Below are 17,844 nucleotides of genomic sequence, written 5' to 3'. Positions count from 1 at the left end.
CTTTAAAATTAATTGGACCTCACCGCCGTTTCTTCAATTCCAGGTTCTAGGTCAACAGATCAATGATTTCACTCTGCCTGATGTTAATCTTATCGGCGAGCATTCGGATGCTTCTGAGCTCGGTAGAATGTTGCAGTTGATACTTGGCTGTGCGGTGAACTGTGAACAGAAACAAGGTACATTTATTATAAGCCCCAGCAGCTCTTGCAAGGTTTGGTTCTTCTTAATCTGGGTGTCGGACTTACCCTGTTCAGGAAATGTGTAAAGGGATGGTTTAAGTTATTGCTATATATTGCAAATGACTCATGTAAAACATTTTGGTTGATTTTTTTTTTGTTTCGGTAAGTTTTGAGATATTTGTCCCAGTTACAGTAATTATATTTGTAGATACACTATCCTAATTAAATTTATATTATTTCTCAGAATATATCAAGACAATAATGATGATGGAAGAGTCTGTTCAGCATGTAGTGATGACAGCAATTCAAGAGGTAAGCAGTGAGTGAAAAAGACGAAGAATGTGAAGATAAATCATGAAGAGAACCACGGAAAATTATCAGTCAAAGTACAGCCGTGGCCAAAAGTTTAGAGAATGACCCAAGTGTTGTCCTTCAGTGTTTTTAGATCTTTCTGTCAGATGTTTCTATGGTATACTGAAGACGAATTACAAGCATTTCAGAAGTTTCAAAGGCTTTTATTGATAATGACATGAAGTTTATGCAAAGGGTCAATATTTGCAGTGTTGGCCCTTCATTCTTTTACAAGACCCCTACAATTCGCCTTGCCATGCTGGCAATCAACTTCTGGGCCAAATCCTGACTGATGGCAGCCCATTCTTGTATAATCAATGCTTGGAGTTTGTCAGAATTGATGGGTTTTTGTTTGAGGATTGACCACAAGTTCTCAATGAGATTAAAAGTCTGGGGAGTTTCCTGGCCATGGACCCAACATTTCTCTGTTTTGTTCCCTGAACCACTTAGTTTTCACTTTTGCCTTATGGCCCGGTGCTCCATCATGCTGGCAAAGGCTTTGTTGGTCACCAAACTGTTCTTGGATGGTGGGGAAAAGTTGCCCTCACAGGATGTCTTGGTCTCATTCTATCTTCATGGCTGTGTTCTTAGGCAAAATAGTGAGTGAGCCCACTGCCTTGGCTGAGAAGCAACCACATGTGACATGAATCGTCTCAGGATGCTTTACTGTTGGTGTGACATAGGAGTGATGGTAGCACTGCTAACCTTTTTTTTATTTTTTTCCGGATGCCCCAAACAATCAGAAAGGGGATTCGTCAGAGAAAATGACTTTCCCCCAGCAGTCCAATCTTTGTACCTTTTGCAGAATATCAGTGTGTCCCTGATGTTTTTTTTGGCTTCTTTGCTACCTGCCTGCTGCCATTCCTGAGTAAGCTCTGCCCTGGTGGTACCCCGATCCCAAGCCATGAATAAAGAATGGGACCAAAACATTCTCTGAGAGCAACTTCTCCCAACCATCCAAGAAATAAGGCAAAAGTGACAACTACAGGGGCTAAGGGATCAAAACATCGAAATTTTGGTTCCATGGCCAGGAAACTCCCCAGACCTTTAATCCCACTGAGAACTTGTGGTCAATCCTCAAACAAAAACCTACCAATTCTGACAAACTCCAAGAATTGATTTTGCAACAATGAGCTGCCATCAGTCAGGATTTGACCCAGAAGTTGATTGCCAGCCTGCCAGGGTGAATTACAGAGGTTTTGAAAAAGAAAGAAGGGCCAACACTGCAAATATGGACTCTGTGCATAAACTTAATGTCATTGTCAATAAAAGCCTTAGAAGTAGAATTACAAGCAGTTCAGAAATTTCAGTCTACCATAGAAACATCTGAGAAAAAGATCTAAAAACACTGAAGCAGCAGACTTTGTGTCATTCTAAAAACGTTTGGTCACTGCTGTACATTATGTCATTTTAGACATTTGTACAAAGCCTCTAATGAATAAAGACTTAGTTTTCAATAGCACCAATATCAGAATTTAAATATATAAAGAGAGAAATTGAGAGGCTCTTTATTTGCATTTTGTTCAGATGTACGTATTAAATCTTACTCAATCAGTCTAGTCAGGTACACAAAACAAAATAAAGGCCATCAACATACAATGCAACAAAACAAATGCAAGACTGTACAAATACAAAAGAGAGCACTTATATTACTAGGTAGCATGTTGTTTGATGTTGATAAATGTAATTGTACAGTTTACTTAATCTAACTGTAATTCACGTTATTGTGAAGACAGGCTGCAGAGGGCTAAAAGCTGTTCTTGAATCCAGATATGCCAACTTTTACTAGCATACCGACAGCCTGACCTCACTTTTGGAAAACAGACTAAAATATTCACTGCATAGTTGTTCAAATATTAAGAATAATTTTTAATGGCTGCTCTTCTTTAACATGGGCCACTGTTTGTTTTTGTCCTAGCTAATGAGCAAAGAAACTCCCGTGGGCTGTGGAAATGATTCTTACGTTGATCTTGACAGACAGGTAAGCTGCCATACGAGTTTATTGCCAAACTGATTTTTTTTTTTTTAAATTTAAACATGATGTCCATACAAATCAAAATTCCTATTAAAAGAATGACTTTAGGGAAAATTTTGCATTCTGATCATTTACTTGATGAGCATAGTATGGGTGAAATTCAGAATAGTTCTTGAAAAGTTTATGTGTATGAAACGAATGCCAGAGTAAACTTACTACACAGTGCTGGATAAACATTTGGGCTATAAATCTTACCAAAATTCTTGGTATTTATAAAATGTAAATAATACTTACATTTTAAACAAATGCAAAATTATTTTTGCTGGAGCATTGTTTACTTGTCCCATTTTTGCTTATAATGATGGCTCAGAGAAGCTTTTAATCTCATATTCTCATGGAGGAGGCAATCACAAACGTATAGTAAGCTTCACTTGAGGCTTTGCCTGAACTAAAATAATCAATTGCAAAATATCCCTTAAAATTCCACTCATGACATGTTATTCAAATGTTAGGTATGCGGTCATGGGCATACAAAGGCCAAAAGACCTACATTTTGGCAAAATATTTTTAAATAATCCACTTCTGTAAAATGCTTTGGCGCATGAAATAGAAATATTTTCAAATGGGATCAAGCTTTTCAATATAAACTCATGAATGGTCTTTTTTTTTTTGTTGTTTTATTGTTCCTCCTTTTTTTTGTGGTATTTGTTGCAGAAATGTATGATTTCTATTTAAGTGTAATTTTTAGGCTCCAGACCAAATGTTTTTCTGTCATAATAAATCTGAGCTTTAAAAACTATTAATAGTTGCAGTTATACCACTTCATGGCAGATGTACCTCAGTAAAGTTCCTGGTTGATTTACTGTTCTTACGGCTACGCCAGCAATCTGGAGGTTGCCGGTTCGAATCCCATAAATGCCAGAAGTAATTCTACTCCACTGGGCACCTGAGCAAGGCCCTTAACCTGCAATTGCTCTGTCCTGGGTTTGACATTAACCGGCATCCAGCCCTGCAAGCAGGTCCACCAATTTGCTAGAAAAACACCCTCACATTGTCCCACTCCATTCTAAATAGTGTGGAGCTGAGGTGAAACCCATTGCACAGCTACACTAGGGTCCTAATTGTGATCCTGAGGTGGTTCGTGTGTGGTGGGTACAGCCACACACTCCATCAGTACATGCTCTCAAAGTCCCTCTTTTTGAATTGAAGACCCGCCTCTCCCTCTCATTCATTGGTCAAGACTCCTGTCTTCAATTTAAAACCGTGATTCTGTGTGAATGGGCTTCCTGTTTGTGGACTATTTTTATTTTCCAGAGCTGTGTATTTAACAATATTTGCTGTTGTCCAGCATTGTACACCACAGGCTCCCTTTCTGTCACAAACTTTATCTCCGTTCTCCATGAAAAATGTGGAAATTACTACAAACTACATCGGGTAAATAGCATATTAGAAAAAAAAAATCTTTTCTGGGTGGAGTATTCCTTTAAAGTTCATTTTACATCTTTTGTTTGTTTTTAGTTTTTCTTAAAAAAAAATTAATTAAAATTGATATTGCTGGCATCTTTTCTTATGTATTTACCCTTTTCCTTTTTTCCCCCCAGTTAAAGAAAACCACTGAAGAACTAAACGAAGCTTTGGCAGCAAAAGATGAAATTGCACAAAGATGTCATGAGTTAGATATGCAGGTGAGAGATTACAGATTATATGTTTAAAAGTCAAAATAATATGCTTTTATATACCACTTTAACCACTTTTTATAATCCTAATGTCAAATAGCTTTTAAATTTGCCTTAATTTTAAGAGTGGCAATATAGTGATCACTGATAAGAAATAAGTATTTACAATTTCTTGATTGTCTGTTAACATGATGTTTACGACTGTTTGTCTGCCAACACATTGCACTGCCAAGATGCCGTTTTCTGGAAGTGGGATCTAACATCTATGTGTTTTCAAATCTCAAACTGGCAGCGTCTGTGCCAGTTTTATTTTGTGTAATTGTTTTTTTTTAACTAATTAGAATGATTCAAAATTCCCTTTATTAGTTTTCCAGTTAAACACATCATAATATAAAGTGTTTTTATACCTTTATTTATTTTTGTTGTACTGCCTTTTAACTGCTTTTCCACTCTGCCTTGCTTTGAAGGCATACCTTGTTCAAGAGGAGCGAGATAGACTGAGGTTAGAATGTAATGAACTAGACGAAAGGGTAAATCTGTTTTGTCCTGTTTATTTTCTTTATTTTTATTTATTTTCGGCTGGACTGGCACTAAAATTGCAGTTTGCATCCCTCGGTAATTAGAGGCTAACACTATGTGCACATTGATTGTCTGTGAGATGAGCTTTTGGTATTGCCTGAAATCTAAAATGAATACTGTACCTTCCCTTTTCCAACCTGTAAACATTTTGGCTAACTAGCACTTTTTATTAAAAATCGTTTTTTTTTCCTCTAATGAAACAAAGTAATTTATAGAAAAAATGTGTGCATAACAAGACCAGACCAAAAGTAGAAGAATTCAGGTAATTGCTTTACAATGAATGCTTTCTATTAACTCATTATAAGCTACTGATTCACTAATAAATGAGCCGTACATTGATATGACAAATAGTTTAGCTAACAGCTTCTAGATTAGGCTGGGTCTTTCTTACGGGACATAATCCATTTATTGCAGTTTTGTCAGCTAATATGTGTAATGTTAGACATTTTGCCTTTTACTATTATTATTTATTTACTCTGCCAAACTTCAAAATTTGTTGCATGCGTGCAGCAGGTAAAATAGCTAAATTATTTCCACTTCAACACCTTGCCTGACAAAATTTTATATTAAGGCCATAAAAATTGATTGCTATTGTTTTATTTTGGACAGATTTAGAAATAGCTGTGTGTACTACCAAAAGACAGCCATGGCACCAACATTATTGATTTTCTTGTGTTACATTCAGCTGCTACTTCATAACTGGAAATAAAGTGATGGCTGATTTTTTTTTTTTTTGGCCTGTTGTTTTCACTGTCGTGAACACCAAGCATGGGCTGGAGTTCCAGCTGGGATGGTTCAAAGCTTCTTACCCGGCCGAGAGGCCAGTATTGTTCAAGGACAAGAGGAGACCACCCACATGAACTGTTTGCTCCCCTGATACAATAGGTGGCAGTCTCATGGATACCCATGGGGCAGGCTGGGAGTTGTGGTCCTGTGAGACAGCCCTGTTGGGTTCCATGGTTGCCATCAGTGGTTGCTGTGGGGGGGTTGGGGGCTTTTGCCCTGGGGTCAGATCACCCCTTCTTTAAGAAGCTTCTGCCTGACCTGGAAGTGCTTCCAATGTGCAATGCTGTAACACTGGATGTACTCCCGGGTTTGGTATAAAAGGACTGTGACACCTCACCTCAAGGAGTTCAGAGTCGGGAGGTGGAGGACTGCAGGAATTAGTGCAAAGAAATCTTGTTGAAAATATTTACCAAAATAAATATTATTTGAACCCAGGATTTGTGTTGGTGTGTTTGAGGGCTTAGGGGGACTCAATGGTGCTCTCCTACAGGTAACATAATTGAAACAGCCTTAAATGTGAAAATAAGTCACTCTGAAGACTTTTATTTGCACACTCCTTATATAGGAACTGAATTATTTTTACGTTGCATACAGTATTAACATTAAAAACTGTGCTCTTTAAAATTAAAAATTAATTAATATTTAAAATAATTTAATGATCAACAACTACAGATGCAGCCAACGTATCCCTTCCATTGCTTAAGGAATCTTAAATCATTACTTAAATTTAATTAAGAATCTTAAATCAGAATCATACTTAATACTTAAAGAACCCCTTCCATTACTTTTAAAATCAGTTTTTCATGAAGTAAATGAAAACTGACGAACATAATTAGCATTCACTACTCTTTATTAGAACCTTTGCTTTTGATTTTGCACTTAACATATTATTTAAAAAAATACATGAAAATGGTATGGACAGGATTATTGACAACCCCTCTCCGAATATCTGAGGCAATAATAACAATGAATTGTTTTCTTTAGCTCTGAATGAGCCTTTTGCACCTCTCTACTGGCAATTTGGCCCACTTTTCTTGAGCAGAATAGTTCACTTCTGTTTGGTTTGATGAGTTCTTTCTCCCAACTGTGACTTTGAGCTGTTCCCACAGATGCCCAGTTTAATTCAGATCAGGACTCACAGCAGGCCACTTCAGAATATTCCAGTGTTTTCTTTTCAACCATTCTTGGGTGCTCTAGTTTAAGGTCATTACCCTACTGGAGAACCCATGGCCTGCGACTGAGACGGAGCTTTCTGATGCATTCAAGAATGCCTTAATAATCTACTGATGTCTTTGTACCCTGTACAGTTTCAAGGTACCTAGTGCCAGAAGCAGCACAGCAGCCAAATAACAAATAGCATTAATTATCCTCCTCCACGTTTCATGATTTTTTTTTCTTTATAAGCATTATTTTATCTTCTGTGAACATAAAATTGCTGAGACTTTCCAGAAACCTCTCATTTTGTTTTGTCTGTTCCCCCAGAAAGACCGTGGCTTGTCAATGTGCATTACAGTAAACTCCACTCACGCTTGCTTCAGAGGTATGGTCTTACTGGGGTTTCTACCATGGGGCCCACTTTTCATTCAGAAAGCAATGAATGGTACGACTTTAAACTCTTTTACCTTGATCTTGGAGATCAGCCTGAATCTGTCTTGATGTTTTCTTTAGTTCTTCGTCTACCATTCACATTATCCCCTTTGTTTAGGTGCATTTTCCTATTGTGGCCACATCTATGGCAGTTGGCTACAGTGCTTAAACATTTTTATAATATTAGCTACTAGTTGTCCCCCACAGCTCCACCCACATAGTAGTTAAACAGGACAGGACAAACTTTAAAAATCAATAAACAAACCGGTATCACTAGCTAAGCGGAGGCAAGGTACACTCCAAAATGTGGCCAGAAGTAGACCATTTTGAATGGAGGCCGGCAGGTGAGTGAGGAGGACCCTGCCCAGCTCCCTACACCTGACGTCACGCTTCGTCCTCCCCTCTGTCCGCAGCCTCTGTCTCGGATTAGCGTGAGTATATCACACCTTCATGCGAACTCTGATACTTTGTGCGATGAGAGAAGTTACAAAATCATCTGGAATGTTCAAGAAAATTATGGAAAATAAAAAACCTGATCTAAATCTGTTAAGTAGACCTCTCATTCGCTAGCTAAGCAGAGGCGCTCCAAGGCTGGCGTGTGAGTGAGGAGGGCCCCTCCCCACTCCTTGGCATCATGCTTCCCCCCTCCCCTCTGCCAGCAGCCTCTGTCTCAGTTTTGTGCAAATAAATGGCTCCTGCAAGCAAACTATGATACTTAGCGCAATGATAGAAGTTGCAAAATCAACCAAAATATTCGAGCAAATTATAGAAAAAACCCGATCTAAATCCGTTAAGTAGTTCTCTCATGAAAAACACCCCAACAGATGTTGGATTTTATATAGAGAGAGTCTGTGGTCAAAGGAACATGAAGGCCTTTGGAGATGGCATTGTAGGCTTTACATTGGCCATGTTTAGCAGTTGTTCTAATTATTGACTTTTTATCTTGCCCCGGATATGCTCCAGGTGCATGATGACGAACTTCTGGCAGCACTCCCCAGTGTGAGGAAAGCACTGTCCTCCAGGGTTCAAGGACCGTCCAGGCACCCAGTGAAGAATAGTGCCGCTGTCCCGGTCATCCTTGCTCCAGGCATCCCGGCAAGGCAGTGTCCATGGCCATCTGTCACAACAGTCAGCTTTTCAAAAATTGGAGATTTTCCACTTGCGGACACAGCTGCTGAGAAGCACACCTATAGTGTGATGTGGCCACTGCCATGCTTCCCAGTAGAGATGTTATTATGCAGTTGATGAGCAGTGTCTGGTCTGATGCTTGGAGTTCTGCACAAAGAGATCAATTTTCTACCTCATTCGATCAGAGATGCTTTATTCTTTATGCTTTCAGAGTCCTATAAATCAATCAACATTTATTTATATAGCACATATTCATACAAAAAAATGTAGCTCAAAGTGTTTTACAAAATGAATACAAAAATAGAAGACACAATAAAAAATAAACATAAGTCAACATTAATTAACATAGAATAAGTAAGGTCCGATGGCCAGGGTGGACAGAAAAAACAAACAAAAAAAAACTCCAAGAGCTGGAGAAAAAAAATAAAATCTGTAGGGGTTCCAGACCACGAGACCGCCCAGTCCCCTCTGGGCAATCTACCTTACATAAGTCAAAGTCCTCTTTGAATTTAGGGTTTTCATGGAAGGACATGATGATGATGGTCACGTAGACTTCTGGCTTTCAGTCCATCAATGTTGGTGCATCATGATGCTTTGAGTAGGTGGTGGTGGCGCAGGCCGCCACCACAAAGAAACCGGAAAAAGAAACAGAAGAGAGAGTTGGCCATTTGGCAAACTCCAAGTGGGCTCTCATGTGCCGTTTACTCAAGAGTGGCTCCCGTCCATGTAAGCCTGATTAATGGAGTGCTTGCTGAGATGGTCATTCTTCTGACAAGTTTTCTTATCACAGCACCTCTGAAGCTTTGTTAGAGTGACCATTGGGTTCTTGGCCCCCTCCATGACCAAGGCTCTTCTTAACCTGGCTACTCAGTTTGGAAGGACAGCAGACTCTAGGAAGAGTTGTGGTGGTTTTCTTTTAATTAATTAAGTCTCGCTCTGGTGAATGATAAGGGGTGCGCAGAATATTTAGAGTGGAATCCTGTTACAACTTCCTTCTTTATGTGAAGTACTCCATTTTGATAAGGGCCTGGAAGAATTACCCACTTTTCTTAATGCCATTTTCTGTTAATTTTTATTAAGGGTGTAATTTATTGATAAAATAATTTATTGTTGATTTTACATACTTTTTTTGGTACATACAGAAGAATATTCTTAATTGTTGTACATAATAGTTGGGTGTTGTACCATGTTAGCCATTAAGGATGCATTGAGACGTCAAGCAAAATGACACCTTTTACTGCCAGCTTTCAAGGCAACCAAGAACCCGTCTTCAGGCAGGTTGTAAAGTTGCCTTAAAAGCTGGCACATTGTAATCAGTTCATTTTGCCAATAAAAGGTGTCATTTTGCTTGACGTCTAGTTTTTCGTACAGAAAGCAATTTACTGTCAGTGTAGAAGGAGTAGTATTAATATTGTATTTGAAAACAGCAAGAATTGTAAATGGAGGTCCATTAAAATAGCTTCCAATACTCAAAGAAGACTTAAAGCAAAACATGAGAATAAATTAATAGCTAACCAAAGTTGTCATTTTGGAGAAAATATCCACCAGGTTAACCTCCGCTATTCTGTATTAATCATGCTTCATAAGCTTTTTATCCCTGTTAATTCTTGATAATCTGATATTTTTGAGGTTTTACATGTTTATTCTGTGTTGATGTCATATATTCGTACACCATGATTCTCTGTTTTTTGCTAGACTTGCGGAATAGAGTAGAAAATTGCTAGTCTTGTTGTTCTAACATGATAGCAAATCTTTGTATTTTTTCTATTTGCTAAGGCAAAGTTAAATGTCGATCCAATATTATGAAGCCGGTGTAATGGGGTCTGCATTAAAGGAATGCTACACCCAAAAATGATATACATTTTTACAATGTTACATCCACTGTGTGGTTTGTAGTGATGGCCAAGACAAATTTTAATCCCACGTTTCCCTGCAGAAAGGAGCTAACAAAGTTTGATTTTAATGGAAGCGGGCAGTGATCAACACTGAACAACTTCAAACAATATCAAAACATCCATGAAAAAATCCTCCGATTTCTCGTGTTGAATAGTCCACATCAAGTGATCCAGTTGTATACTCAAAATGTGCAAAATACATGAATTTTTTTGCCAAAGTATTGTTAAAACCTTTTGGCCCTGGATTTTCTGTTTTTATGGGGAAATTTGTTTGTGAGATATTCTACCTTTGGGGTGTCTAGGAAGCTCAAAACTGAAAAAAACATTTCACAATTAGTATACAAAATCTGCCAAATACTTCAATCTTCTTGCTGAAATAAAATCGAATGTGGTGTGCACATCTCTGGAAGTGTCCATTTTCACTTCCGTGTTTTGCGGACTGTATGCCAGGTCCTCCAGTCTGCACTAATAGTAGCACACCCGGTTCCAATGGCTGCAAACATACCTGTGCTTTACAAAAACCGCTGCATATATATGTATTAGTAATAGGATGTCCTGGCCGAAAGGGTTAAATCAATTTCTCCAGTGAAATGAGAGTAGCTCTTGAATATGGGGTTGCAATTTTGAATTAAAGACAGGAATCTTGGGCAGTGTATGAAATGCAAAGCCCCACTGTTGCAGATGACACTGGCATTTGGTGTCCGTTTATTGAAGAAACCAACTGGGGACCTGTAAGGCATTTGTTTCTCACACTGCACACTCTGATGCCCTTCTTCTCTTATGTGGTTGTCCATCTCAGCTTTCCCCTTCTGTTAATACCCTGGTCAGATCCAGTTGGCCCTCATCTCTCAAAATAGTAAAAGACACCTGTGCATGAAATCTTTAGTTTCTTGGCAATTGGTCACATTGAATAATCTTAATTCGGAAAGCAAAAAACAGAGAAAGCTGTTTCATTTTGGCCATTTATGAATCCAGGACTGAACTTTAGGAATACCAGTACCTTGCAACCCAAGTGAACAAGACTGTCAGGTTTCAGTACAGCTTAAGCAATTACAAAGGTTTCTTTAATAACCAATTAGCATTTTAGATACATTAAAGGAGATGACTATTAGGAAGGACACTGAAAGAATAGCCACTGAAAATCAGGCTTTGCAATCATATGTGAAGAATTACCGTAAATACTCCTGTATGAGTTGAGTCTTCAAACCTGAAAAATAGATCATAAAATTAGACCCCGACTTATACGCCTGTTCAAAAATATGGCACGTTTACAGTAACAGTCACAGCAAAGCTTTGAATTTATTTTCTGTTATCTACCGTATATACTCGTGTACAAGTTGGGTCTTGAAACCCGAAAAATCGATCATAAAATCAGACCCCGACTTTTATGCCCATTCAAAAATGCGACACTTAATATATATTTTTTTTTTTCACATGTTCTTACTTCCTCCAATCTCACATCAGTTTCTCAGACACATCGAATTTTGTTGCAGCAGCACAGTTACCAATTTCTTTCACCACTTCAAAATCTTTTAATTTAAAACCAGCTTAATATTTTCTTCTGATCGAACGCACCATCATAGATAAGGGATGCTCTTACGATAAAGGTTTATGAGGGTGTGAGATATAAAAAAACACAAAACATCGCTTTGGAATAATTCAGGTTTTACCGTGTGGTCATGTAGGCACAATACATAGGGAAAAAAAAGGCTGTGTGCTCCACGGTGACTCTCTCAGGTGGGCGTTAGCAGATCATAATCTCTTGGAACAATACCGTGAGTTTTCCGCATTCGACTTATATGACCGACATTGTAAAATATCAGAAATTATATGGTAAAATCTGCGGAAGAACTTGAATGCGAGTATATACGGTAATAAAAAAATCAATCATTTCAAGCTGTAATAACCATTAGCAACACTAGGAACGTGTTGGCTGTATCCATCCATCCATCCATCCTCTTCCGCTTATCCGAGGTCGGGTCGCGGGGCAGCAGCTTAAGCAGAGAGGCCCAGACTTCCCTCTCCCCGGCCACTTCTTCTAACTCTTCCGGGAGAATCCCAAGGCGTTCCCAGGCCAGCCGGGAGACATAGTCCCTCCAGCGTGTCCTGGGTCTTCCCCGGGGCCTCCTCCCGGTTGGACATGCCCGGAACACCTCACCAGGGAGGCGTCCAGGAGGCATCCTGATCAGATGCCCGAGCCACCTCATCTGACTCATCTGTATTTTAAATCAGTTTAATGTTGATAAAAAAGGGTTTCAGTTTCTATCAAAAATATGAACATTTCCTGGGTGTGTCCAGACTTTTGATTGGCCAAAGTAAGACCTCCAAATATTTGGGTCCATATCCTCGGCCCTGAGTCATGAGCTGACACCTCTGCAGTATTGTGCATATTTGGGGCTTAACTAGTTATGAAGTAAACTGCAATGTCTACTTAAGATTTCTGTAGACTTAGAGCTAAATGCTGATCAGTTTTCCTTTTATAACATTAAAACGATATAAATGTAAATGGCATAAATGCATAACATAGTAGGTAGGCTGTTTTAAATATTAAACCAAAATACAATTGGTAGTAGAAAATATGCTTAGAGTCTGTGAGCTTTGAATAAAACTCTCAGTTGGTCATCTTAAACTGTCATATTCTGTGATACTGTAATACTAAATATTAAAAGACATTTGTGATTTATAATGGTGACCAAACAGCTTATATCTAAGCTGTTGTACATAATACATAGAAATGAAGTTTTTATAAATGGTCATAGTTTTTATTTTGTTTGTTTTTTTATGTATTAAGAGTTATACACCATTTGTAGTTCAATACTCCTGTTTAACATTTAAAAGCTTTACTGTACATCAATGTGGGAGGCACAATATTTTTTTTAGACTCCTGCCTGCCTGTAATTTTGCCGCACTTGACATTTCTAAACACGGCCGTTTGTTGCTTTTGCTTCAGTTTTTATATTGTGGAATGCATATAGATTTGGCCATTAAAAATGCATGCTGTTTAATATTTATATAATTTTTTTGTTTCTCACTAAATACGATTTTTCCCCCCAAGTGATTATAAGAGAAGTTTACTTATCTTTTTCCTGTTTATTTATGTGTAAAGCAATTACTCACTCAGCATGGCGTTCCTTGCACCATTTTAATCTGTATTTCTTTAAAAGATTCTTAAAGTTACATAAATATAACTATTTGATGAAGCTGAAATAGTTCTTGAAATTTGTTTAGTTCATAGGGATTTTGTTGATTCCAACAAGAAGAAAACAAATGCTTTAAACAAAGGCTATTTTAACTTGGTATATTTCTTCATCTTAACAAATGGATAGTCGTTAATGAAAATGTTCAAAACACATTCACCTAATTAAACTAAATTTAATTATATTGCCTGGTTGGATTAAGCGGTTTGGAGAGTGTTAGGTAATGTGAATTTATATCGCTGTCTATGTAATTCCAGTCCCTGTGTCAGAATTTATTGCATTTTTTGTGTCTTTTAAAAGCTTTTCTGTGATATTGGTAATGTGAAAGCATTTTAGTGCAGTTTTAAATATGAAATGGGGTGATAGCACTAAATGTCCTCTTGATGTCACTAATCAAAAAGGCACTTCATTTATTGAATGTAAAGTAAACAAAGTAAAGGAATTTTAGGAATTACAGAGCCTTCAGAAAGTATTCAGACCATCTTCACTTTTTCCACATTTTGTTATTTGCAGCCTTGTGTTAAACTCATTTAAATGTATTTTCTCCCTCATTAAGCAACACTCAATACCCCAATACTTAATTAAGCCCCCTTTGGTAGAGTTTCCAGCCTGAATTATTCCTGGATCTGTCACGGCAAGCTTTACACACCTGGATTTGGGCATTTTCTGCACATACTCTTAAGCTCTGTCAGGTTTTGTAGGAAACCATCAATGGACGACAAGTTCCATGTCTCTCTAGCGTGGCCATTTAAGAACATTCACAGAGTTGTCCCTAAGCCACTCCTGTATTGTCTTTGCGGCTCAGTCCGAGGTCCAGAGGACTCTGAATCAGGCGTTTTCATTATACACTGTAGATATGTCTGCACTTTGGTCCACTCAGCTCTCCCTCAACCCTGTTTAGTTTCCCAGTACCTCCTACTAACTAACAAACTCAAAGCACACACAGGTAGAAGGAAATCTGACTTTTTTACAGAAGCTCTTTAAATAAACACATAAATAAGTGGATAAGCAATTACACACACACACACACACTATGATCTGAACACACTAGAATGACTAAAAAGCAAGAAAATTAAAAACTTCTGACTTTGCTGTCACAGTCTCAGTGAGAAATTTTGCAGGCATATTGCCTTTTGGTATATAAGAACCCTTAGTCGCCTTTCTTGACACACTTCTGCTGAATAATTCATTGACTGAAAGTCCTCAGTGTTAGTGTGAGGATGTGCTGCATTGTTCATAATGGAACTCAGTTTTGTTTTAATTCTGTCCTTCGCTACTACCTCCAGGGGGTCCAGAGTGCATTTCACAACTGTGGTAGAAATCGAATAGGAAGTATAATTAAAGAAATAAATCTTGTCCTCAATAAAACCTCTTTTAAACAGAAATCAGGCAGGAGGAAGCTTGTCCATTGCGTCTTTAATTACTCTCCAGCGAATTCTGAAGAGGGAGCTTTCATCACAGTAGTCTGTTACAGAATGCTCAAAGAAATAAGGGCAGAGGTCCATTTTTTTAAACAATTGAATTTACACAACCATGCTGATCAATGCCTACCTTTACTCTGATTGGTTTATACCCAAATAACTTCTTCAAATAAAGGTATATTCCACTACACTCATGTTATTCTTATATCTCAGCTATTACCCTTTATATCTCTGTGTATGTGACGACTGTCCAGTCTTGTTATTTACAGGACATCTGCTGATCTTTTAGTCATCTTCTAGTACATTTTGTTTACATTACATCAAACAATTCTCCTAGTTCATTCTTGTCTTCTATTTACTTAACCATTTCAGTAGTTCTCTTCTTGACATTTCTAAAACTAATGCTTACATATTTCAATGTGCACATTAAACTCTAACATAACTGAGCCTGTCCTTTTAATTGCCTTGTTGATTTGGTGGGCCTCTCTTAATTTGATGTTGCTGGCCTGGCACACCACAGAGAAGAAAATCATACTGGTCATCACAGAGTTGTAGAAGATGTGAAGGATGCGACTTCCCACATTTATCCTTAGGAGATGGTGCTCCTTTAAAGAGCCTGCTCTGCCCTTTCTTCTGTGTTCCGAGACCAGTCCAAACTGTCATTGATGTGGGGACCCCCAAGTACTTGCAGGAGTGCACCACCTCTACATGCACTCCCTGAATAGTGACCAGACATAGAGGCTCTTCGGTGCTGTGAAAGTCAATAAGCAGTTCCTTGGTTTTTCTGATGTTAAGATGCACCAAGAATCTAAGTTCTCCACCTGACTCCTCTCCTCTCTCTCATCCTTTTTATCAATACACCCCATACGTGCAGAATCATCTCAGAATTTCTGCAAGTGATGAGACCTGGTGTTGTACTTACTGTATAGTTTGAGGTGTACAAAGTGAAGAGACAAGAAGACAGGACAGTTCCCTGTGTTGCTCACAATGTCATGTAATGTCCTTCAGTCTCACAAACTGCAATGATACTGCCACCAACAGGCTTCACCTTTGGAATGGATTTGCAGAGGGGATTAGCAGTACCTGATTTGTTTTCCTAATGTGATGCTTACAGTTGAGGCCAAACAGTTCAATCTTGGCTTCGTGAGACCAGATAATCTTGTTTCTTACATCTGAGAGTCCTTTAGGTACATTTTTGCAAACTCAAAGCGGGCTTAATTGTGTTATCTTGGTCATTCTGCCATAAAACTCAGATTAGTGGCGTGTATCAGTGGTGGTTATCCTTCTGGAAGTTTCTCCCATCTCCAAACAGGTTCTCTGGAGTTCATCCAGAGTGATCATGCGGTTCTTGGCCACCTCTCTTACCAAGGCCTTTCTCCCCCTTTTACTCAATTATGATCAGACTGCCAGGTCTAGTAAGAGTCATGAAAGTTACAACTTCAGTATAAGAATTATGGAGGCAGTTGTGCTATTGGGAACCTTCAATGGTATAAGAACTTTTTAAAACCCTCCCCAGATCTGTGTCATGACAGAATCCTGTCTGTAAGCTCTGAAGGCAATTCCTTTTGACATCATGGCTTGATTTTTGCTCAACTCTGGGACTTTCTTTAAATAAGTGTTTAGATGTCTTAATCGTAGCTAATCAGTTGAGTTGACCACAGATGGACTCCAAACAATGTGCAGAAACATCTCAGTGATGATCAACAGAATAGGACACACCTGAACCAAATTCCAAGTAGTACAGGAAAAGGTCTGAATACTTGTTTCAGTGTGATATTTCAGTTTTTACTTTTTCGTATTCGTAGTATAGAGAAAGTATAAGAATCGTGAAAAACATTTGACCTCAAGCTTTTGATGAATCTTGACGTTTTAGACCTTCCCGAGTCCGAAAAATTCCATTTTTGATTTTTTTTCTGTCTGTGTGTAAACATAATAACTCAAATGCTTTGACCTCAGTCAATGAGATTTTGTATCCCTTCTTTGTATCAAAAATAAGGAATCCTATCAACTTTTGGGAAGTGGTGCTTTAACTGAATAATTTCACAGATTTTCAAGTAAACTATGGTTATAATTACAGAGAGATTATTCAAATTTTGTATAGATATTTATAATGATAAAAAGCAAACAGATATGAAATTTGAGAAAAGTTACTCAGAAATGAAAGTACTGTAGTACTTTATTTAAACAACCATCCGAATTTTTTGTGTCATGGAAATATATACGATATTTATTTATTATTATTTTTTTGTATTATTATTTTATTAATTTTATTACAAATATATATATTTAAAACTGTAATCAATATAACACATACCTTTCATTAACTTATTAATTTTACATCATCAGTTTACCAATAACGTGTAGACATTGAACGTGCCATGTAAATATAAAGATGTAATGGGAACATTAAGCTGCTACGTCCCCTTCATGTCCCCGTTAATGCATTTAATTTATATTATATAATTTATATTAATAATTAAATGTAGCTAAATACAGTTTTACCTATAGCAATTTATTGCAACAAGTATTATATAACAACTACCAGTTTTTCTATGCTTTTAGGTGACTATATCTCTTTTTACTTTACACGTAATCGAGGTAATGCATATGTAATCATGAAATAATTCCATTACCGTTTTCGACCTTCCTAAGTGCGAAAATATCATAAATGATTGTGTATCAATATTATCAGTTACTTATGTTGAGAAACAAAGACATATGATATTTGAGAAATATTGTGCAACTGGAAGTGGTTCTTATGACCTTTTCCTCTATCTCAGTATATAAGAAAGTCCAAGGGAGCACAATCCCAATTTTTTATTTGTTGTGAATAAATATGCAAATATTTCTAAAATCCAATTTTCACTTTATCATTCTGGGGTATTAAGTGTTGCTTGGTGAGGGGAATAATGAATTTAAATGATTTTAGTACAAGACTGTAACATAGCAAAATGTGAAGGGGTCTGAATACTTTCTGAAGGGCACTATATGTCTACAATATAACAAGGATGTCTTCAGATTACTTTCTATTTGTTCCAAAAAATATTTTTTTCCTCCAATTACAAAATAA

The 17,844-nt window shown here is 37.6% G+C and overlaps 1 protein-coding gene across 4 annotated transcripts in view; it reads left to right on the top strand.

Annotated features, from left to right (window-relative positions):
• The window catches only part of hook3 (hook microtubule-tethering protein 3), a 133,147-nt gene that overhangs the window by 57,922 nt on the left and 57,381 nt on the right, over window positions 1-17,844 (top strand). For 2 of the 4 annotated variants that reach the window (XM_039759692.1, XM_039759696.1), the window contains exons 6-10: window positions 44-176; window positions 424-491; window positions 2,449-2,511; window positions 4,107-4,190; window positions 4,649-4,711. In XM_039759692.1, the coding sequence (XP_039615626.1) occupies window positions 44-176; window positions 424-491; window positions 2,449-2,511; window positions 4,107-4,190; window positions 4,649-4,711 (411 nt within the window). The remainder of the gene's footprint in view (window positions 1-43; window positions 177-423; window positions 492-2,448; window positions 2,512-4,106; window positions 4,191-4,648; window positions 4,712-17,844) is intronic. The other 2 variants (XM_039759693.1, XM_039759694.1) reach the window with 1 other exon arrangement.

Source organism: Polypterus senegalus, chromosome 7 (assembly GCF_016835505.1).
Source record: "Polypterus senegalus isolate Bchr_013 chromosome 7, ASM1683550v1, whole genome shotgun sequence".
Lineage (NCBI taxonomy): Eukaryota > Metazoa > Chordata > Cladistia > Polypteriformes > Polypteridae > Polypterus > Polypterus senegalus.
Note: the sequence above shows the minus strand (reverse complement) of the source record. Positions and strands in the feature narration are given on the sequence as shown.